The following is a 22,652-nucleotide window of genomic DNA, read 5'->3' as shown; positions in this document are numbered from 1 at the left end:
GAATGCCACTCCCAGGCCCAGATGAACCCCCGTGGTTAGCACTATCTTGTCAATATGAGGTTTCAAACACCAACGGCCCGTCTTCTGAATGCAGGCGAGGTGCTTCTTCAACAATAGAGGTTTGCATTGACCCATCCTTGCCTGCCGCTCAGGTTGGTAGCCATTTGCCAGCACATCAACAACGGGAAATCACGAGCATTCTTTCGAAGCACGCTGAAGTATTCGCTCGTGAAGAGGATGACTTAGGTCTGTACGAGGGTGTTGAACACTCAATCGACCTTCTTCCCGATGCTGTGCCATACAGTCGATCCCCTTACCGTTACTCTGCTGCAGACCGTCGTTTTCTTGAGGCTCAAATAAGCACACTCCTTCGGCAAGGCATCATTCTACCAGCCTTAGGACCTTGGGCATTCCCCGCAGTGGTTGTCAGCCGAGGTAGCAAGAAGCGCCTTTGTGTTAACTATGTGCCCCTAAACAAGATGACTGTGAACGTCGTGCAACCACTTCCACATGCGGATGACATCATGGATGACATTGCTGGGTCACAGTACTTCGCCTGCCTTGACCTAAAGTTTGCTTACTGGCAAGTTCGCGTTCGTAAGGAAGACCAGGCAAAAACTGCTTTTGTGACCCACTATGGCACCTTTATGTGGACCCGCATGCCATTTGGGCTGAAGAACGCACCTGCCACTTTCCAGCGAGCCATGCAGTCAATTTTTGCTAACCTGCAGCCCCATTGCCCAAAGTGCGGTGTGCGGGTGTACTTGGATGATGTTCTGGTTTTTGCGCCAACTTTTGACGAGTTTGCAAGGTTACTCGACGAAGTACTTGGTGCACTCCTTGCCAGTGGATTCAAAGTTTCACTTGACAAGTGTAAGTTTGCTTTGAAGTCTATCAGGTTTCTCGGATTCATTTTGAGCAGGGACGGCAAGCAGCCTGACCCTGCCAAAGTCGAAGCCATCATGAAAATCCCACAGCCTGCAAACAGCAAAGCAGTTTTGTCATGGCTCCAGACAGCAAACTTCTATCGCCGATTTGTGAGGAATTTCTCTCGGATAGCAGCACCGTTGCAGAGTCTCATACGGTCTGAGGAGTTTGCCTGGACCAGCGACTGCAATGAAGCCTTTCAGCGAATTCGCACAGCATTAACAGAGGCACCTGTACTGGGTCATTTTGATCCAGACGCCCAAACCACAGTCACAACAGATGCCTCAGGAACCGCAATTGGTGCTGTGCTCTCTCAGAAACAGTGTGGAAAAGAAACTGTGATCGAATATGCGAGTCGTGCACTCACGGCCGCAGAGAAGAAGTTGCATAGCAACGTTTGGGAGTGTATTGGTGTCCACTGGGCGGTTACGATCAAGTTCCGACACTACTTGCTCGGCAAGAAATTTTGCCTGTTGACTGACAACTGGACCGTTGCATGCTTAACAGCCAACATCAGGCCTTCACGTCGTTTTACGACCATGTTGATGGATCTTACAGAGTTCGACTTCACTGTGCAGCACCATCCAGGCCGTCAAAACGTGGTTGCTGACATGCTGTCACGATTATCTGCAGCAGTCCTCCATCAGACACAGTCTCTCGCAGCTATGCAAGCAGAAGACAAAGAGTGCCAGGACCTTCGTCGCTCTCTGTCATCTTCAGAATCGTGGGACCATGACCTTGCCATAATTGATGACATCCTGTACCATAGTGACGCGACTTCAGGTTCTCAAGCTATTGTAGTGCCAGCAAAGATGCGCCAGGCTGTCCTGGAGGTTGTTCATGACGGTGGAGGCCACATGGATGTAACCCGGACACTGACCAAAGTGAGAGAACGTTACTGGTGGCCAAACCTTACGTCTTCAGTGACCCACTACGTCACAGCATGCCAGATCTGCCAAAGCAACAACCGCCCAATATCTAAAAGTGTTGGCAAAATGGGTCTCATGCCAGTGTCGGATGTTCCTTTTGCCTTAATTGCCATTGATCACATCACAATGCCGGCTGCTTCAGGAAAGAAGTACATTTTGAATGTCATTGACTTTGCCACGCGTTTCATTGTCCCAGCGGCTGTAACTTCAACATCAGCTAAGGAAGTTATAGCACATTTACAGTCGGTGTTCTTCCGCTTTGGTTGTCCTGATGACTGCATGTCTGACCATGGAGCAGCCTTTGAATCTCACCAGTTTAAGCACTTCATGCACATGCACGGTGCTGAGATTCATTATTCAGTGGCATACCGCGCAGCCAGCAATGGTCTTGTAGAGAGAAGCAATGGGACTTTAGTCTCCGTTCTTCGTAAGCTGTGTCCAACGGACCAGACCTCCTGGGCAAGCAAACTCGAAGAAGCTGCTTTTGCCATCAACACAAGCTATAGCGCCAGCAGCTGTTTCTCTCCATTTGAACTACTGTATGGATACGTCCCCAAGCTCCCATATCAACGCCATCGTCCCGCCACAGCCAGGACCCTACAAGACCGTCTCCTAATGCTGTCTCAGAACCGGGCCGTAGCAGCAAGTAATACCGAGGAAGCACAAGGGAAACGGAAGACAGCATATGATCAGTCCCATCGAGACCACTCCTTCCAAGTCGGCCAGTTCGTCTGGGTGCGCCGCCAAGAGCCTGTAGCAGATGGAACTGGAAAGTTGGCACCCAAATTCAAGGGAATATACCAAATCACCAACCAGAAAACACCCGTTACGTTTGTCGTTAGCCGCGTAACTGGTCAAGGTCCTCGTGATCGACTCCAAGACAGGATAGTGCACGTCTCTCAACTCAAGCACTACGTGCCACCTTATGTCGAGCCTTACATTGTGAAAACCCAAGAGTGGCCTTTGTGTGACTTATCTGGCTCTCCCAGTGTTGGCAATGAGTTATCTCAACCACCAGTTTCCCTTGGCCCTGCAGTTTTGCCTCCAGCGGTACCCTCCTCGCGACCTCACCGCCAAAAGCGCCCACCCGAGCGCTTGAAGGACTATTCTCTCTCGCAGTGAAGCCACCAAGTAGTGCTCCTTTCCTAGACCAATGGGACTTGGTCAGACAAGGAGGGGCCGGATGTGAGCGCCCGCATGCGCACTATAGCGTAGCGGCCTATCTAATCGGCAGCGCCACCTGCGGCGCCTTTACTCAGATAAACTCCAAGCCCAAGCGAGGGCCGGGGTCACGTTTTTATCAATCTCGCTCCCGCCTCCGGCGCGGTCGGCACGTTTTCATGTTCGAATAAAGCGCATTCTTCTCGATTCACAACGCCTCTCAGCCTTCATGCCTAGCCCGCCCGGCCCTCACAACAAAACAATGACATCTTTATTTCAAACACCAGGTGGCAAGCCCAAATGCAACCAGCACAGTGCAAGATAAAAATCAGTAGGTACGTTGCGTCTTCTCTCTCCTCGGTCCTGCATTTTTTTTTTTAATGACACGAACGTCTATGAAGTGTTGGGTATAAGGGTGTGTTACACATAGTGGCAGAACAGTCTTTTTAACTCTCGAGAAAAGAGATTACATTGTTTGCAGTGGCCTTAAACTATGGTAACAAACTAGAAAACTACAATGTGAGAGGTTTGGGTATCTTTAGACGCATGGCTAACGGAAACAGTGCTTTGCTGATGAGGACAGGCAAAAGTCTGCAATCGCTGACTGGTATTGAACGACTGTCTTGCCTTTTCCTTTGTCTTTTGTAAGTTGACTTTTAAAACTTTTGATATATAGCAGGCATTGCTAGGAAAGCTATGGAGAGTGCTGTCGCAGTTCAAGTTCGCAACCATAGAATAGGGAACATGTGAAATAGACATGGGCATGCATCATGTACTATGATGCAACATTAATATTGTACTTAGGTTGTGTAGCATTGCCTGCAATGAATGAAATGTACTATATCGAGTTGACAGAAGTATTCATTTTGTTACATTTCTACACAATTTTTTTCTCCTCTCTTCTTCGGTGTGACAAGCCACACCACACAGTGCATACAACAGTGAACAGTGTTGAATATAAAGAATGCAGGCAGAAATGCATCCTGCTTACTGGCTCTATAGTACCCACAATATACGGGCCTTACTGTAAGCTCTCATCCCGAAACCCAGGTGAATAGAAAATCCATAATCTTCCTAAATTTTTAAGTTTACTCTCTCCCATTCATTCAATCTGGTACCTATTTCCGCAGACACTGCCGCATTGTTAAAACTTAAAGGCAAATAAATATAGAACCAACCACAGTCAAACTAGTAAAAGGTATTACAATTTTTACTCATCAGTTGAAGGAACAGATTGGTGCATTTGTCTGTAATGCACAACTAGTGGTATTTTGCTATACTTCAACTTAATTTTCCTGCTCTCTTATTAGCAGTATACCACATCGGACAAATTTCATAAAAATCGCACACTGCTTTCATTTTCTGTTTTTTGTGGCTTGATTACATTGGTCAATATTTCCTATTTAATCGACTTGAGTAACTTCATAACACATAAAATAAACAGTATGAAAATGAACAAAAGTCTTTGAAGGTATGAATGATTTCATATTGTAATCACAGAGGCATTTCATTCGTTACAGCTGTAATTAAACCTCCAGCTGTCCTATAAAGTTTATGTACATGAGAAGCCCTGCGAACATATCCAAGACATTCACATTTAACTCTTCGATGCAAGCAATGATAAAACATCACACGTGACAACCAGCGCATAGCACTCGCGTTATCGACCGTTGCATGACAAGTGCATTGTACTTTTAACGCATCTACCAAGAGACCTTGAGTTTCCATGTTACCCAAGGACGAACAATTTGCATTTTCACCCTGTCCAACCAAAATGCACAACATTGATATAACGAAAAAAAAACAATTGTGGAGGATACACAGTGGTCACACGCTTTTTTTTTTTTTACGCAATGTATGAAAGAGTACAGTTCTAAATAAAATGTATTTACAGACACCGTCCAATTTCTAGAACAATCCATGACGGCCCTTTGCTTGTTCACAGAGTTCTGGAATGGAGAGAAATAAAATTGTGAAGAAAATAAAAAGCACTGACAACTTGCCACGAACCCAACGCTGCATATTTTAGTAAATTTAGTTCCCATTGCCAAAATACAAATATATATATATATATATTTTTTGCGACGTTCCTGCAATCACACTCGAACTCAATTGATAAAATCTCAAGCCAAATTCAACTGTTAAACTTCCATTTTCTCTTGCAGTAACAAGCCTGTCTTGGTAGAAGGATTAGTAACAATGTTTTGTTCAGAGCATTAAAAATTGGGCTTTGCTATGGTGCCCAAGCCAAACTGCTGCTGCCATTTTCTCTACCAGTAACAAGCCTATCATAGGAAGATTAATAAAAGCGTATGATGGCAAGATCAGTAACAATTTTCTGTTAAGAGCATTAAAAATTGGGCTTTGCTATGGTACCAAAGCCAAACCTATGTGCTTGCTCACTCACTTGTTCTTGTGCTGCTGAGAGAACTTGCGTGCAAGTACCGACTGCTTGGCGACGTTGAAGGGCCAGTTGGAAATCTGGCGAAGGCCCTGGGGCGAGGGTGCGGCTGGTGCTGGCGGAGGCGGTGCAATCCAGTCGCTGGCGCCCACAGCCGAGCTGTAGTGCTTGCTCGACGTCTTGTTGAACACGGGCAGCATTTCATTAGCCTCATTGCTCAGTGCCTGCAACAAGAACATTTCACAGTGGCAAGCTTTGAAGAAGAGATAGCTGTACTAGTACTACATATTATAAAAAGAAAAAACCCAAGTTTCACGATTCGCGTTTGGGTATGGTGCGAGAATGGCGAAGATGGAATAGAAAAGAAGGGACTCTACCGTAGTCATTCTCGCGCTGTACTCAAACACACGACTGCACCAACTGGCCCAGCCTTCAATACTTTTCATTGATTCAGTTTATAGTGCCGTCTGTTTTCAGCACTACTACTACAGTTGACACTTTTCTGTTTAGAAGAGATTCCATGCAATCTTCAATATCATATGCAATATTTCTAAAATTTGATTGTTTGCCTATTAGGTTCGCCTTGGGGCAATACTTATACCAGAAGTTTCAAACACGTGGCTAGTGGACCTTTTGCTAGAGGCCCTGATCGCACATAATGGTCATTGCCCCCCCCCCCCTTTTTTTTTACTTTTTTAAAAGTATATTAATGAGCTACAAAAACACATTTTTTTTCCCGTGAGACATCTGATCCAGTCACCACCTTGTGAAACAACCCTGCAACGTTCATTGGAAATTTGTTCAAACTTCACCCCACAATCTCCTTTACTTTACCGACCCTTGCAGGAGACTAAATTTAGTGACTGTGGCCCACCACTTGAGGCGAGTTTTAAATTAATGATTTAGATACAATGGGTTGATATTACCAACGATTATGACCTGCTAAACCTGATTTACTTGTACCTAAGAGACACTGTGCTCTGTTTTTTAGACTGATATTTAATTAAGAAGTCATTATAAGTCATTATCAGCTAAGAAAAACAGGCAGATTAAAATTCAGTGATTAACAAACATAATACATGTTTACATAATACATACATAACATAAATACATGTGTGCTAGGCTTGGTGTACTGCTGTAATGAAAAATAAGAATTAAACAATGATTTCACACCAGCAGTTTTTGTTTAAAGGTTTAGCAATAACAATATGTTCCTACTTTTGTAGACTTCCCACAAAGACTGATGTAAAAAAAATATGCCATGAATTTTTCAACAATGATGCTTACATCACTGCAATGTGCACAGGGTAAATAGTTGAAGTCCAGCGTTTGATTTTCTTTAAAAAATAACCCTTTCATCAAGTAAAGTCAAGGCTGCATCTCAAGGTCATGCATCACTCAACAAATTTCAAGATACCTTGTTAATGCCAGCTTAATGGTCAAAGCAGGCAATCTTGTTAATGCTGCTTTTTCAGTTTTGTGAACAGCCTTTGAACAGCAGCTAAGCAGACAAATTTGAGTGCAACTCGAAACTTTTCTACACCATCTACCCACAATTAAAACAGAATATGCAAGCTTCAGCTGCTGCATTGATTAGGCTATGTACACACTTTATATTTGAAAGGCATTTACCTTAAGGTAAATGAGGGCATCAGTTCCATAACCTTCACAGGATGTTAGGATCAGGTCCCCACGAAAGTAGCGGGCATATAGCCGAGACAAGGGCAAGCCATAGCCGTAGCCAGCCTGAATGCACAAATGCACAAAAATAAGTTGTCACAAAGTATGAAAAATACTGTAAATGTTGTATTACCATGGGTAAAGGCTACATTAACAAGGATGCTCGTAACCAGAAGAAAAGAAAAGAAAAAGATAAAAACTATGACCACTGTGAGATGGATAGTGCCATGTTTCACATGTCAACAGTGAAATACTTCATGTGTTCTGAAGCTTTGATTTATTTATAAGTAGCTGGAAGCGATCCCCAAGAACTCCACAAGTTTGAGGAAGAAAAATGATAGGCTACAAGTAAATACAATGCTGAAGTGAGCATCTCTTCCCTAGCATGCACCTGGGAACACTATTCCGGCTTCAAGGTCATGGGACTCGACTTAGAGATTCTCTACTTGGCAAGAAAGTATACCATGCATCAAACATACAAAAGCTGTGCAAACTATGCATGAAATACAACAATCTTTACCAGAGGTGCAGAGTTGAGTCCAGAAGCCGAGGGTTGAGGAGCAGTGGAGTACATGTACTGAAACAGCATCTCTGTGCATGACCGTGGGATGCCTCCGCCTTTGTCGGACAGCTGGAAATATATAATGGAAGCAAACTGTCAAGCAGTGCAGCTGAAGTTGTGGATTCTGAAGGGACACTAAAGAGACAAGCAATTTTTCTCATTAATGAATAACTCATCCACAATTCCAAAATCACCACACCTGCTGCGAGAAGACGCTTGGTAAGCAAAAAAACATGCGAAAAGAAACTGCGAGTGGTGACACTATCCTGAAATTTGCGCACCAAACACCGTGGTTGCAGATTGTGACAGCATCTACTAGGTCCTACAAACGAAGTACATTGTCCTTAGAATGTTGTTAGAATCCTGGCACCCAGTCGCATTTGGAAATGACTCATATACAGTAGACTCTCAGAAAACTGCGATCCGATAAACAGAACCGCCTCAAGCATGATTGGTTCCCTTGTTCACTTCTCATTAAATGAAACTACTGTTAAATGGAACACATTTTACTGGTCCCTTCAGATTCTGTTTAACGAGAGTCTACTGTATAAGATACTAGAGACGCCTTCAATACGGTGACGTTAGCTTCCGTATTGGGAGATTTTTTAAACTCCAACCTAAAGTTTTTGAAGAAACTCGACGTTTCGGAACCGACTTGGTTCCTTCCTCAGGGGAGACTGCAGGACTACGTAGCAGCGGCATCTTCAAAGCACTAGCGGGGGGATAATGACCCCCCTCTCTCTCTGTCTCTCATTTTGCCGTGGAACGCAGTCCATGTGTATAAACTGGGGGAAGGGCTCCGAGAGAGCGGTTGATGCTTTGGGCTGTCTGCTGTATATGTCATGACTCGAGTAGTAACCTTCTCCTCCAGTTCGCTTTGCTTTTAAGGATGGTTGTTGCTTCGAAATTTATCCGGGTGGTCCAACGTCTCGGCATGCTCGGCGAGTGCGCTGCGCTCTTTGCAGAACTCCCGCATATCATCGGCATGTTGCTTGAGTTGTTCCGGTAGGTTTTTCGTCTCACCAATATACGAAGAAGGCACTCGGCGCACGGGATTTTGTAAACGACACCGGGGGTCCTGTCCATTGTTGGCCGGTTTTTCGGGTGGGAGAGGAGGAGGTCCAGCGTACACGACGGCACGTGCGTGATGCAAACCCCTTCCTTCTTGAAGATCTGCGCCAACCTCTCGCTGGTTCCCTAATGTATGGGACTGGTGCACGTTTCGGAGGGCTCCCAATTAATACTAATTGGGGTTTTCGTATCCTCTGTTGCTCTACACGGCGAGTGGCGGCTCGAATGAAGTTTTTTGGGTATCCGTTTTTTGTGAGGTTCACAATTAAGCGGGCCTCTTCTTTCTTTCGCTCCATGTCATTGGAGCATAAAATCTTAGCTCTCTGAAGTAGCGTGGTCACAACTGAGGCCTTGTGACAGGCGGGGTGGAAAGAATCAAACCGGCCGCTACCTTCAATTTGATTCTTTCATCTATGCTCGTGCTTCTCTCGTACAAACTTTAAGGAACGCTCTACTTTCATAAATAGTACCAGCTCTGACGAAGCAAACCTACAAACACAGCCCCTAGCATTCTCAAATGCAAACGTGTGAAACAAACCTTAATGGTCAGGTCTTCTCGTCCACGAGCAATGAGCACGTTCAGTGGGGGCAAGTCGTTGGATTCGGTGTCGGCCCCATGGTACTCTACCACTGCTCTCATGGAGTTCTGTTTACGAGAAAACAAAAATCGAGCCTCACATCAGTTGCACAGATGTGAGCAGAGTTACATAACACTTTAAAAGTTTTACATTTTACCTTTTTTTTTTTGAGGATGTGTTCCTTGTTCAGTGTCAAACCTTATGTACCAAACATGAATACAACAAATCATTGGAAATAACGAGGCAAGCCTAGAGCTTAGGTTTTGCTAACATGAGTACTGCATTACATACATACTTATAATAGATATAGGATATCAAGATGCATTTTTATGCACGATATGTGATGACTAAGGTTCATCTGCTGAAAACTTCAAAAATAACCTCTGTTCTGTCGTGAGTGAAGATTGTGTGTGTGTGTAAACTGGTGATTAACTACTTTTGAAATGTACTTGCTACACAATTCGGTATAAGAGCCAATGCAAAGACAATGTTATGTTCAAGAAGCTCACCTTGAAAAGCTCGAACAGCATGTGATACAGGTGTGATGGTACGTAGTCTATACAGATGGCAGCATTCGGAGCTATCACTGGAAAAGAAAGAGAGCACAGAAATAAATACGTACTCAAAGAAAGAAAAAAAAGGTGCCACGATGCCAGTGCTAAAAACTTTAGCGGGCAGAATGAAAAATAATGGCAAACAGATAAAAGGCTAAAGTGGGGCACCCACCATCGCATTGTTCAACTCTGAGGCCAGGAGATGTGAGATAATACTGGTCACATAGGAACTTTGCATTTTCGTAAGCATCTGAAAATTTGCGAAATAACACTTAGTTTGAGCACAGTAAACAAAATTGTCTATTGTAGTTATAGTGGCAGCGGCCAACAGTACAGCTTCAACATTTTATGGAAGAAATCATGCAACATAAACAAACAAAAAATTAACATTATAGCTATCTCGGTTTTACAAGTACTATACAAGTTCATGCTCACATTTTTTTTCTGAATTATTAACTGTAAGAAAGCTAGGTTTATAGGCAAGCCAACTTATAAAAGTAATTATTATATGCAATCAAATATCGTTATCATGTTGCATCAAAACAAAAAATGTATACATAATATGTACCCATACACTCCATGCTATATTCGTGAAAGAAAGTGCAAATGTAAGGGCCTTTTTTCTTTGTTAGGCACAATATTAAGGCGAACAAATAGACAATAATGCCAGCAATTTCTGCCATTATTGCCGATTACTTCTCCTTAACCCAATGTTCATGATACATAATTGAAATTTGTATCACGGTCCGACGCAACGGTATAGCGGTTATAGTGCACGGCTGCTGACCCAAATGTTCCGGGTTCGGAGAAGACCAACTGCAGAGGCCCATGTACTGTATGACATCAGTACACGTTAAAGAACACCACAAGTTGAAATTTGTGGAGCCCCCCCCTAAAACGTCCCTCATAATCGTGCCACGATATTGGCACATCTGTGTCATTTGAAAACACAAGTCCACCAATCACCTTTATCGCACTTAAGCTATATGTCATTCCTGCTGCATCAATAAACAGCAGGCAAAGGTTGTCCTACACAATTACAAATTTGTGCGCAATCACAAATATTTACCTTCAACTATACTCGCAACGTTGCAGTTACGGTCGATGGAACCAATGTGACGAGGATGGGTGTTGTTCTCGTTTCCAAACAAGGAAGCTAGAGGGAGAAAGTATGATCCGCAGGTATAAATACTATGTAATTATACGGTCAGTAAAATGAATGCACAGACACAATTCCACAAGAAAAAAAAAAAACGTATCGACAAATCGGCAGCTACAATAAATGCACGTGGCTCCACGCCACTGTTCCTTTTTTCGCACTGTATATGCACCTCCCGAGAGCATGACACTGAAGAAGGGTAGACCCAGAAAATTAGTTCTTGTCCCTAATAAAGTAATTAAAATATTAATGACAGCCGAAGTTAGTAATTAAATGCAGGTGCAGAAACTACCAAATAAACTTGGCAAGAAAGGAGCACACCAAGTACTATTCATCTGGAACTTTGCCTCTAATTACAGTTTTACTGTGTGCTGATCATCTGCCATTTGCTATATATACAGCTCGAGCTTTCCTCAGCTGTCTGGATTTAAGATCACTAGTGTCCCATTTTAGAACCCTGTCAAGTAATGAGAAGCAGCCACACTACACTGGCAAAGTTAATTGATGATAGACAAATTGCTTTGAAGATTACCGCAAATGTGAACCAGTTTGGCAGCAATTCTATACAGATGAGTACAATTTTGCCAGATGCAAAATTCTCACCTGTATCCATCAACTCTGAACTACTTAATAATAATGAAAATAGACAACAATTATCTTACTTATTACCCCGCACCTTGTTACAGGAAGATACTAATGCATGCCAACTGTGTAAAGCTACACATACATACACATTCAAGAGCTTGATAAAACATAAATAAGTTTTTCCTGGAAAAACATTTCCCATCACTCAGAGTAGTTTCTATGTCTACTAATTGTAGATCAATGCTAGGTGATTACTGTTGCTGAGTGCATACAGTGCATATCATATAATAAAGTGCCAACAGGCCTTACTGTGTTGGTTTATGAGCATTCTGATAGAAATCCTGTTCATGTAGAAGCGGTCCAAAAAGTACTGTATGCTGTGCTCCGTCTTTGGATCTGGTTCGTGCGACTCCTTCAGCTCAATGACTCCTTGGGCCATCGTCTGAACGACGTTTGAGTGGCGGTTCCTGATCTTGATCAGCGCCTCGCAAAACCTTAAATGAGACGCGCGAAGAAACGAGTGTTTCCCCTTCGAAACGTGCACAGAAATTAGCAGTGACGCACAGAGGTAAAACAAAGCACTGAAACAAAATTCTAAAACAAAAGGCAGCACATTTGCGAGTCTCATGCTTCATTCATTGTGTAGCTGTGGTGTGGATGCACTTCTGTGCAGACATGATGTACTAAAAATAAAAGTTTACCCATTTCCTCTATGTGTCACAGGTAATATAAAAAAACATAAGAAGAGTGAGTGACATTTTTAGAGATTATGCTATCTACAGAATCCCCATTAGGCAAGCTCTCCTCAATTGCTAACAAGCCCTTTATGAAAGGGGGGGAGAGGGCAGCTCAGCCTACCGAACTTGTTTCAGAGCTAAATGTTGGAATGACAGAATTCCCACATTGTGCATCTTAACGTAGGATTTCTACATCAAAAAGAAGAAAAAATGCCATTAAATGCATCAAAACATTCGTGTGCACTGAGAGTATGAACAGCCTTCTTAATGATTTGTTTTGCAGATGCACAGTTAGGTAAACATTTGCCATCACTAGGTGATGCTGCAGTAACCATCATGCAATCTGTGGAGCGTAATTTTGCAGCAACTTACTTTGTCATGGCTTTTTGATCGTCGCTCCCAGCATTCTCAAATTCAAGTATTTCTTCAAAACTCCGTTCATACCTGTAGAGAACAATGCCAGTGACACAATGAATGCCGCACATGCAGTCCAACAAAATGCCGAGTCCATTGTAATAGTACACTCGCACTAAGAGCATTGTTTGGTGCTTTCGTGCAATGTATAAAAATGTTACTCAGTGATGTACAAATGTATAGTAGCGAAGTGCATCCTTATTATACAGCACGATGAAATGATGAAATGGCCCATTTCACAAATGCAGTAAAAGAGCAAGAAACAGAGCTCATTATATTGTGCTACAAAAACAATGGCCATCTTTTTTTGATAACATTCTACTGAATTTTCTGTTTTTTTTTTATCATGCTGAGTCGCTGACCCTCGAGATAACAACTGTGCAGTGGTACCTGAGACAAAGATGGAGGGCGAGAAAAGTAGAATGAAAAGTAAAACAATTTATCAGAAAATAGGACCTTGGCTGAACACGCACTACAAAATGAAAAGAAACTTCTCCGCAATGTAGATATTTTTTAATGTTTTGGAAGTTCAGCACTGCTGGGCTACCCCTGCGTGGGCTGCGAGATGAGGTGCCATCTATTGTAAGTTCATTATGTAATGACAATTTGTTTGGAAAAAGAAAAGGGCCTTTCAAGCAGAAAGACAACCTTCCAATCTTGAATAAGAAAAGTAATAGTAAAGGACCATACAGCGAATTAATCTGGCTGATATAAACAGTTGGGACAAGTGAGGACATGAAGAATTGTAAGCAGCACATTGTCTATGCAAAAATAGCATATAGTATAGTACTGCTTTATCATACGCATGGCCAATGGCTGGTGCTTAGCAGTGTCGTTACTCACCGCCACATGAGTTTGTATTCTTTTGTCCCAACATTACGCAATCAATAACAACTCCATACTTGCATTCACCTGGCACATGTATTTTGAATGGCAAACACAAGTTTGGTATTATAACTTTGGCAAATGAATGACAGCAAGGTCGGACACACAATTTTTACTCGCCTTAATACAGAATGTCCGTGCTGCCTACTTGTGTTTTGAATGAAAGCATTCAAAGGAGTGAAGCAAAAAACAAACAACTATCTTTCAGATAACATCAGTATGCTGTACCACTTACCAGCTTCTGACAAGTTCCACAGAAGGCATGCTCAGCAAATTTTCTGGCAGCAGGTGGATCTCCTTCATTATGTTGGCCAACCGCACTGGCAGTTCTTTGCGCAAGAAGAGAAATGACGTCTTTTCGCAAGCATTTTCACCTGTGAAAAGAAAAAAGAGCCATATGATCAAATAGTGTAACTTTGGTTGAGTTGCGAGCTTGTACAGAGCCAGTCTTAGTAGAACTTTGTAGAGAACCAGTCTTGCATCACTTGCCAGAGCACACAGGTTGACGAAGCAAAGGCTCAAAAGGATTTGCAGCACACATAATTCATCACAAATTCAAAGTCCGGTACACGCTGCTTAATTTGACCTGTGGGCCGTTTCCTTAGCTTGATGCGCAAGTGTAAAGCTGCTATGTCTATTAGTCTGAAAGCAAGTCAACTACAACGTATATCTATGATGACTCGGCAAACATTTTGCTGTTTTACAACTACAATGTAAACAGAACAAAAGTAGTTGCTCCTAGGCACTACTCAACTCTATTACAATCACAATTAAAAATTATTGTTCCCACATTGTCATAATATGAATAATACTAAGACTTCAGGGCAAGATTACACTTTCAGTAATTGTCAAAGGGGTCCTGAACCACTTCTTCACGTAATCATCAATCTAATGACCTCAGTATTGGCAATTGCTGCCTCACGAGTCTATCACCACAAACATTTCTCAAGTCCATCAAGAAAGAGCAAGGCTACAAGGACTCATTGCACGCTTTAAGCACTTTCGCTCTTCATTTGTCCCAAAAAGTGGACTGGAAGCTACAAAGGTACAAATGACAGGGGGAAAAGAAGCTGTGCCAGTGCACATTGTGACCTTGAGCACACACCCATAAAACGTAATCATTCTCTTTTCCTGCAATTCCTATGCATGCTGCGTAACTGTGTAGTTTTAGCACACTACAGAGCCTGAAGCGGGCATGTGGGGACACACACTGACAAAATGTGCATAGTATCAAAATGCCACTCCCGATTTATGTCAGCTATCAGTCTCTGCCATTGGATGACGCACAGATAGATGGCGCCCCACCCACTGAAGTGAGTGAGGACGGTGCCTCTGTGATGATGGAGAAAGGGCGTGTGAGAAAGTGGCAACCTCGCATTCCACTTGTAAAGTATACATGCCTCACACAACTACAAACATTGAATGAACTGTTCATAGCAGTGCATTTTATTGATAGAATATTTGTTTTGACCAAGCCTGTGGGGCAGTTCAGGATCCATTTAAATGATCTGCATACACCTGTATAAAGTATACCCAACAAATACTGAATGACCTCACTGGCTTATTTGAAAAGGGTGCAACATGTTTTTTAAATGATTTTGTATACGAGAGTAGAAAGCTTTCTTTCTACTCTCCTATACAAAATCTTTTTAGTTTTTTTTTAATGATGCCAAAATCCTTTGTTGGAACTGCCCTCAGTGTCAATGGTATGAGTTATTGAATTTCTATTTTCATGGGAAAGATGAGTAGAAGAAGAGCAGGATTGAATTAAGCACGTTCTATCTGGACTGTGGCATGTTTGTACGAAGGCTAACGTCATGGCCTTGGCAGCGCATTTTCGGGAGGCCACGCCTATTTGCCAGAGCCCAGAGCCTGGTTCCAGCACTGGCCTAGCCGAGGGAGGGTATTCGCACCCTCTTACCAGTAATTGTTCAGTTTCGCATATTTATATATCCACGCACACATACAAATACAAACTCACGCGCGAATATTTATTTATGAAGTATAGTTGAACGCCCCTCGCCCCCCCCCCCCCTCTCTCCCCGAAAAAATTTCTGCCTACGCTGCTGGTGCCCAAACAGCCTTATGTGGAAAGGTGTATATGCCACATTCCTGCCCAGCTACACAGAAAGTACCCAACGAGATATAGCTCTATGTGCCCGCTCTGCGGCGTAACGGACACCCTGGCACACTTGCTTCTTGCATGCCAGCGTATTGCCAGACGTAATCTGCAACAACACACGACTGACAATGAAGCAGGACGGACGAACGAAGACCTAACCGAAACGTGGGAGGTGAAGCTCGTTCTCGAGGACCTGGAAGACTAACAACAACTCGTCGCCAGGGCCAAGAGGGCAGTAGAAGCCAGAGGGTCCCTGGACTAAGGAGCCCTCCCACCTTAGGGTGGACACCGGGCATTGCTCGGGGCACTAATTAGAAAATAAACGTTTGCTTCTCTCTCTCTCTCTGAAGCATACTGTATGGACAAACGTATACGAGCGCATTTGATCAGCGAGTGCACGCAGTTACAACGCGCCTGTGTATCGGTTCTTCAAATTTCGCGGCGATGCAGCTTCAGACAGGGAAAGTGTTGTAAATGACAGCGCGCCTAATCGGTCCGGGACGCCATCTGCGCCTTCCGAGGCCATGGCGGGGACGTTACGCCTGACTGACCTTCCAGCGCTCGACAACGCGGAAACCGGAGCCCTCGAGCACGTACACGCGCGGTCTGACGCACACACACACAGCATAGGCTAGGCTAGGCTAGATGCTCGCTCGCGGGCGCAACCAATCATATATAGGCGTGATGATGATGCCTGGTGTCTTACGTGCCAAAACCACCACATGATTTTGAGGCACTCCGTAGTGAAGTTCAGCCTACGGAAATATCAACCATCTGGCGTTCTTTCAAGCGCTATGACATCGCACAGTACACAGGCCTCTACACATTTCGCTTCCACCGAGATTGAAACGCCGCGGCCGACATCGAACCCGCGACCTTCCGGTCTGTCGAGCACCGCAACCACTGATCTACCATGACAGACTGGGTTGCTGATCGGGCGAGTTGGTCATCCATGAACGTAGCGTGTATTAGCGCAGTACATAAAAAGAAAGGGACACGACACAGACGTAGAGATAGGTAGCGCCTACCTATCTCTACGTCTGTGTCGTGCCCCTTTCTTTTTATGTACTGCGCTAATACACGCTACGTTCATGGCAGATTGCATTTACTGCACAGTACACGCATATTACGAGCCCGTGCCGCACGCTTTACTTTTTGGTTGTCTTCATTTTATTTCTCGGTACGGGTGCGTCGAGGCGGCTGACCGTTATTTGTGGCAGCACAGATAACGCCATTTTCGAAATTCGCGCGTCATCCTCACTCTGCAGAACGTGGGGAAAAAATGGGGAACGCCACTTCTACGGACACCGCGCACTGGCCAGAATCGGGTCTTATCATGACTGCGCGCGCGTTGGGTCCTTCTACCGTCTTCGGCCACGGTAGCCACTGCCCAACTTCGCCGCTTCCTCTCGTCAGTCTGTGCGTCAGCGCTGCTGTCGCATGTAGAGTGTGTGGCCACTTATCTGCCCTTGTCCGCAGGGCGCGCCAGAAACACGTGCACTCCAACCAATTGACAACTTGACAGGCTTCAATTAAGATGCGCACCTTTCCGTTACATAGCTCATACGCTCTGTCGAGGTCAGCTATTAACGGTTTGCCAAACGATGCCATGACAAGCCTGATGACAAGCCAAGTGATGACAAGCCATGATGACAAGCCATGACAAGCCAAGTTTCGCATGGGCGCTGCTCGCACGTGAAACGCATGCCGTCGCATGGCTTCGTAAACGCGACGAGTACACGGGTGCAGTAAACAGGGGGGGAAGTGATTTTTAAAAACAAAAGAAAAGTGAGCCCCCGTAACTGTCTCTCAGTGGGAGGACACCTCAACAGTAGCTCACGAGGGGTGTGGGTAGATAAGGGAATAAAAGGATAGGATTAAAAGGTAGAGAGATAGAGAGGAAGGAGAGAGCGAGGTGGTGGGACAGGGAGCGACGGAAGAGAGGAGAAGACGGGAAAGAAGGACACGGTTGCAGAAGTCCGAGGACGGGGCACCACTGGCGAGAGCTCTTGTCGCGACAGGAGACGGCGTAGGGGTAATCCAGTCGGCCAGAGCTACGCTATCGTTGTAGGGGACCAGCGGCAGGAGGTGGCGTAGGACCAACGCAGTCGACCAGAGCTACGCTGTAGTCGGAGATCGCCAGGGCACAACCGGTCGGGACGGAATCCAGCGAGCGAGTCCGTTAGACACTGTGTACCTTTCCGCGGCCTTGGATGCGGCGGGGGCATTGCCAGCTAGCGGGTACGGGATATCTCGAGCGCACGCAGACAACGCCGCCTCCGGCAGGGCAGCATGCGCTGCAGTAACGATCGCGCAACTTGCGAGGACTACGCGGCGCTTGTCGGAAGCCCGGAACCTGACACAAACAGCAGCGGGCGCGCGGAGTCGAGGGAGGCCGCTATTTTCGAGGTTTCGGGGGCCTAACACCGAGACTTGGGGACCGCGGAGGCAAAAGCGCCAGGCCGGTAGTGTACGCAGGGAAAGACAAGCGCGACGGGCGGAGTGGATGTCGCAGTACGGAGCACCGCTGCTTATTACCATATTGCAGTTTCGGGGCGCCGTGAAACTCCTATAATTAATATTATTATCATTGTAGATATAACGATGCTCGCTCATTCTGGGCGTCTCGAAAAAAATATGACAATTGCTCCCTTTGACACTTTCTTATTACGGTGGCTTCCGTTCCTTTCAGCCCCGCCGTGGTGGTCTAGTGGCTAAGGTACTCGGCTACTGACCCGCAGGTCGCGGGTTCAAATCACGGCTGCGGCGGCTGCATTTCCGATGGAGGCGGAAATGTCGTAGGCCCGTGTGCTCAGATTTGGGTGCACGTTAAAGAACCCCAGGTGGTCAAAATTTCCGGAGTCCTCCACTACGGCGTCTCTCATAATCATATGGTGGTTTTGGGACGTTAAACCCCACAAATCAATCAAATCAATTTCGTTCCTTTTACAAAAGATGCAGCTTTAGTGAATGTTATACATGACGCTAGTCCAACCTACCGTGACTGCGCGCATTCCACAATCGCGCAGCTGCTGAGGAAGCATTTGTGGAGCAGTGACCCGACCGATAACATTCAGCGTTTTTTTTTTCTCCCCCTTCCATATCTCTGAGCGAAAGAACTGCTTATCGAGCCGGTCGCGGGTACACGCGCGGTTCATATCGCGCAGACTCTGGCGCTTGACAGCGCGAACGGTATACAGTATACCGACGTTGATTAGACAGCGCCCACGTCAACAGGTTCGGCGCAATGTTTATATGGGTCGTCGTTGACTCAGACGCTGCGCGACGACTGCCACACGGCTTGCAGCCACGATGCAAGAAAGCGTGCACCACTGGCGCGAATCGTGGGGGTCACGCCCCCCCCCCCCCCTCCCCTCGGTTTGATTTGAAACACGTGAGGAGGGGAGCACGAGAGGGCTTTCCCATGCACTTACTTTACAGGTGGGTGGGGGGGGGGGGAGGGCGCTGTGATGAACATTCGCCTAAAGTCGACTTGCTGCGCAAACTTGAAAAAAAAAAAAACAACAAGGGAGACCGGAAAGAGCGCAGTTCCTGCCATCACCGTACTCAGTCGTGCCATCATTGTGCTCGGATATATAGGGACGACCGTTTCTCAGCTCTGCGAAGCGGCGTTGGGCTTCGCACTAACTGCGCGTCGTCTGGCGCCAGACAACGCATTTAGAAGCTTCTGGGAAAGAGTAAGCGCAAAGTAGACACTCACAAAGCCGAGATGCGCAGGACAGGCACCACCATCCGGCTGTCAAAAGTTACGCACCATTTTTTCCCAGTACCGAGTTTTGTTAACCATTCACATATGCACAAGCAGCTAACTGCAGGAGTGGCTTTTATACAAAACCAGAAACGATTAAAAAAAAAGAAAAAAAAGTAACAATACGCCGCGTAAAATGAGAGCTATACGTTTAAGCTTTTCGGTCAACAGAGCACTGAGAGCTTTAGTAAAGCCAACAATACGAGATATGATTGAACACGGACACACGGAAAAGATAAGCATTTGACTAAACGAAACGGGCGCACACGCCGACCGAGAGACGTGGATAATGTCGCGTAGACCGCTAGCAAAACAACAAAAAAAAAAGAGAAACATTATCGGAGCCAAACATCCACGCGCTCCTCCCATCGGCCCCTACAGCACGGCTACCTAGAGATCAGCGCAGCTACCGCTATACCGTTATTGATCGCCGACGCGCGTCTCGCTCGAAACAAGCGACGTGCTATGCACTGCGTTTCGTAGAAAGCAGACGGTCTTGGGGCGCACGCACGCACATTCTGTCTGCTCGAGAGTCGCGGTTTCGCGAGCGACCGCGGCTGCCATGGCGACAGTCCAAAAGCAGAATTCCGCAGCATCCCGACGTCACGATGACGCAAGCAACGGATGGACGTTGACAAATGCGGCTGACAGAGAACGGTGTCACCACCGCGTGGCCTTCCTCGTGGGGTTTCCGGCTAATCCTGTTTAGTGCTCTGGAGATATCCACGATAAGGAAGGTGAAAGCGTCTACGAAAACACGATCGGTCTGGTCTTTTGTTTTGTTCCAGGTTGTGAGCGATACCCAAGGGATTGCGACAGACAATTCAGATAGCGGAATTAATACCTTTATGGGAATACGTTCGCACAAACTACATTGTTGCGGTCTGTTCAGACAAGAGGTTCAGACGTCTTCGTAAAAATCATGAAATCGCGTCGTTCATCCGTCTGCTGCATTGCTAAGGTCCATCTGCAACTACCGCTATGGAATGGATACAGCTATTTGTGTAACGAGACCTGAAAAACTGAGTAGCTCACGTAACCAGGGCTGTAAAAGCAGGATTTTATTTGAAAGCACAGAAGTGGGTGAGGTTGAAGTTAGACTAACTGTGATGACAGTGAGGTCCACATAGTAAACGTGCGATAGTTGTGATATCACCAATTTATAAGCTTGTTCGCGCCAGGTTCATCCAAACAGTATACTACATGTCTATAGAACAAAGTACAACTGACAATTGATACGCAATGTGGAAGGAGCGACGTCTCTCCCATCCCCTTTCTTTGATTTTGCTTTACCAATGTCCTGTTGCCAGATGCACGTGTGTTACATGGAATGCGCGTATTCCATTCTCGCTTTTCTGAGAATACACGCTAAAAAACGCCATATGGTCGATATTCCAGGAGTCCTCCACTACGGCGTCTCTCATAATCATATAGTGGTTTTGGGACGTAAAACCCCACATGTTATTATTAAGAGGCTATTTCAGACAACGTCCTCTATTGTGCACGCGCACTGACAACGTACATGCAGTACACGGGCCTCTACCATTTCGCCTTCATCGAAACGCGACTGCCGGGATCGCACCCTCGACCTTCGGGTCAGCAGCCGAGCACCCTATAGCCACTGATCCACCGGGGCGGACTGATATAGCCTGTTCACCAAGCGCTACGCCAATGTCTGTGACAACCAACAAGGGCTGCGCATATAGCAGTCAAAGATAGGTTCTTCCAAAATTGCACATTTACAATGCTATTCTTCCGATTGGGTCTCACATTCGTCATTGTCGTTTATTAAAGGGGCCCTGAAACACTTTTTTTTCTTCAAGTAACCATGGAATGAATTCACTGGAAGAGCTTATTTCCTTACGAATTCAACGCCGCAAAAAAAGTTTAAGAATCCGTCCAGTGCGAGTGGGGTTACAATAGTTTGTCGCATGCTGAAATTGCATTCTCTCGTCCCGAAGAAAGCACTGGAAGCTAAGCAGGGAGGGATGGCGGGGCCACAGAAAAACGTCACGTGCGCTTCGCGACCTTGAACACTTTTTCTTTTTTTTTCTTCGAATGCGCGGCTTTCTCAGTGTGATCTCAGTGCTTCTCGCGGTGATCTCTGTAACGAGCGAGCGCGCCATGTTCAAATCAGCCAATGGTTGATATATGGGCCGTTGACGTGTGATTTTTGGGCATATAACATGATTTGTCGAGAGAAGAGAAATCAATTTTTAGCTGACTGATAATTCATTGTGAATTCCAGGCCGCGTGCTGTGCTATAATATTTGGCTCGCGTGTTGTCGGGAAGCTCTACTACCGATAGGCAGCGTTTTCTGACCATGCTCGAAAAGTGTTGCAGAGCCCCTTTAAGCTTGCCAAGAAATTCGTGGGATAGTACGGAAACGCGTTTGTCAGTCGCGCGCCCTATTGACTGATATCTTTTCGGCAGCAAAGCACAAGCAATAGGCGCGAGTGGGAATGCCGCCGTCTTGGCCGGCGTCCAATCGCACAAGCACTCAGGGGGAAGCGGGAGAGGAGGACAAGAGACGTGACGAAACGACGGCGTCCTTGACTTAACGGTTCACTTATCCTCGGAGTGACGCACCGGAGCGCGATGCACAAACAACAATAAGAAAGAGGGAAGCTGCCAGGAAGCAGCTTCGCCCATCTTTCGCCGTGCTTAACTCTACTTCGGCTGGACAACTCATTTTCGCGCAGTATACAGCCGAACCCAACTGCATGACGTCAGTTGCAGCAGTTTCCGTTGTAGCCAAGTTGGTTAACGCCGTTGACCAACTAGGCTACAAGCCCAACCGAACGCGCCTGCGCGAGACGAGTAGGTCGCCGGGATATCGTGTTGCTGGTTCTCACGCTCATTTTTCCTTTCACAGCACGGCAACAGTGTTTCACCTTGTAGCGCTCGATGCGAAAAAGTATTCAACCAGTAAAATGAACTTCCCTGCACGTATATATATATATATATATATATATATATATATATATATATATATATATATATATATATATTACACAGTCTCAATTATAAGCGCTGTCCTGTCTGCAAGCGAGCCAAGAACAAAGTGGATCAGTTAAGTGCCATATTTTGGCATTCTTTCGCAGCACCAATTAAACC

General features: G+C 45.5%; 1 protein-coding gene across 2 annotated transcripts in view; it reads right to left on the bottom strand.

Moving 5' to 3' along the window:
* Pdk (pyruvate dehydrogenase kinase) overlaps nucleotides 1-22,652 on the bottom strand; it is a 56,525-nt gene that overhangs the window by 8,003 nt on the left and 25,870 nt on the right. Inside the window, exons 2-12 of one of the 2 annotated variants that reach the window (XM_037422742.2) lie at nucleotides 13,879-14,017; nucleotides 12,717-12,788; nucleotides 11,917-12,101; nucleotides 10,933-11,019; nucleotides 10,036-10,113; nucleotides 9,819-9,895; nucleotides 9,270-9,377; nucleotides 7,619-7,729; nucleotides 7,051-7,164; nucleotides 5,425-5,642; nucleotides 4,210-4,966 (exon numbers count right to left, since the gene is read on the bottom strand). In XM_037422742.2, coding sequence (XP_037278639.2) covers nucleotides 4,957-4,966; nucleotides 5,425-5,642; nucleotides 7,051-7,164; nucleotides 7,619-7,729; nucleotides 9,270-9,377; nucleotides 9,819-9,895; nucleotides 10,036-10,113; nucleotides 10,933-11,019; nucleotides 11,917-12,101; nucleotides 12,717-12,788; nucleotides 13,879-14,017 — 1,199 coding nt within the window. In that variant the 3' untranslated portion in view covers nucleotides 4,210-4,956. Of the gene's footprint in view, nucleotides 1-4,209; nucleotides 4,967-5,424; nucleotides 5,643-7,050; nucleotides 7,165-7,618; nucleotides 7,730-9,269; nucleotides 9,378-9,818; nucleotides 9,896-10,035; nucleotides 10,114-10,932; nucleotides 11,020-11,916; nucleotides 12,102-12,716; nucleotides 12,789-13,878; nucleotides 14,018-22,652 lie in introns of those variants that run through there. The other variant, XM_075892553.1, reaches the window with a different exon arrangement.

Source organism: Rhipicephalus microplus, chromosome 4 (genome assembly GCF_043290135.1).
Source record: "Rhipicephalus microplus isolate Deutch F79 chromosome 4, USDA_Rmic, whole genome shotgun sequence".
Lineage (NCBI taxonomy): Eukaryota > Metazoa > Arthropoda > Arachnida > Ixodida > Ixodidae > Rhipicephalus > Rhipicephalus microplus.
Note: the sequence above shows the minus strand (reverse complement) of the source record. Positions and strands in the feature narration are given on the sequence as shown.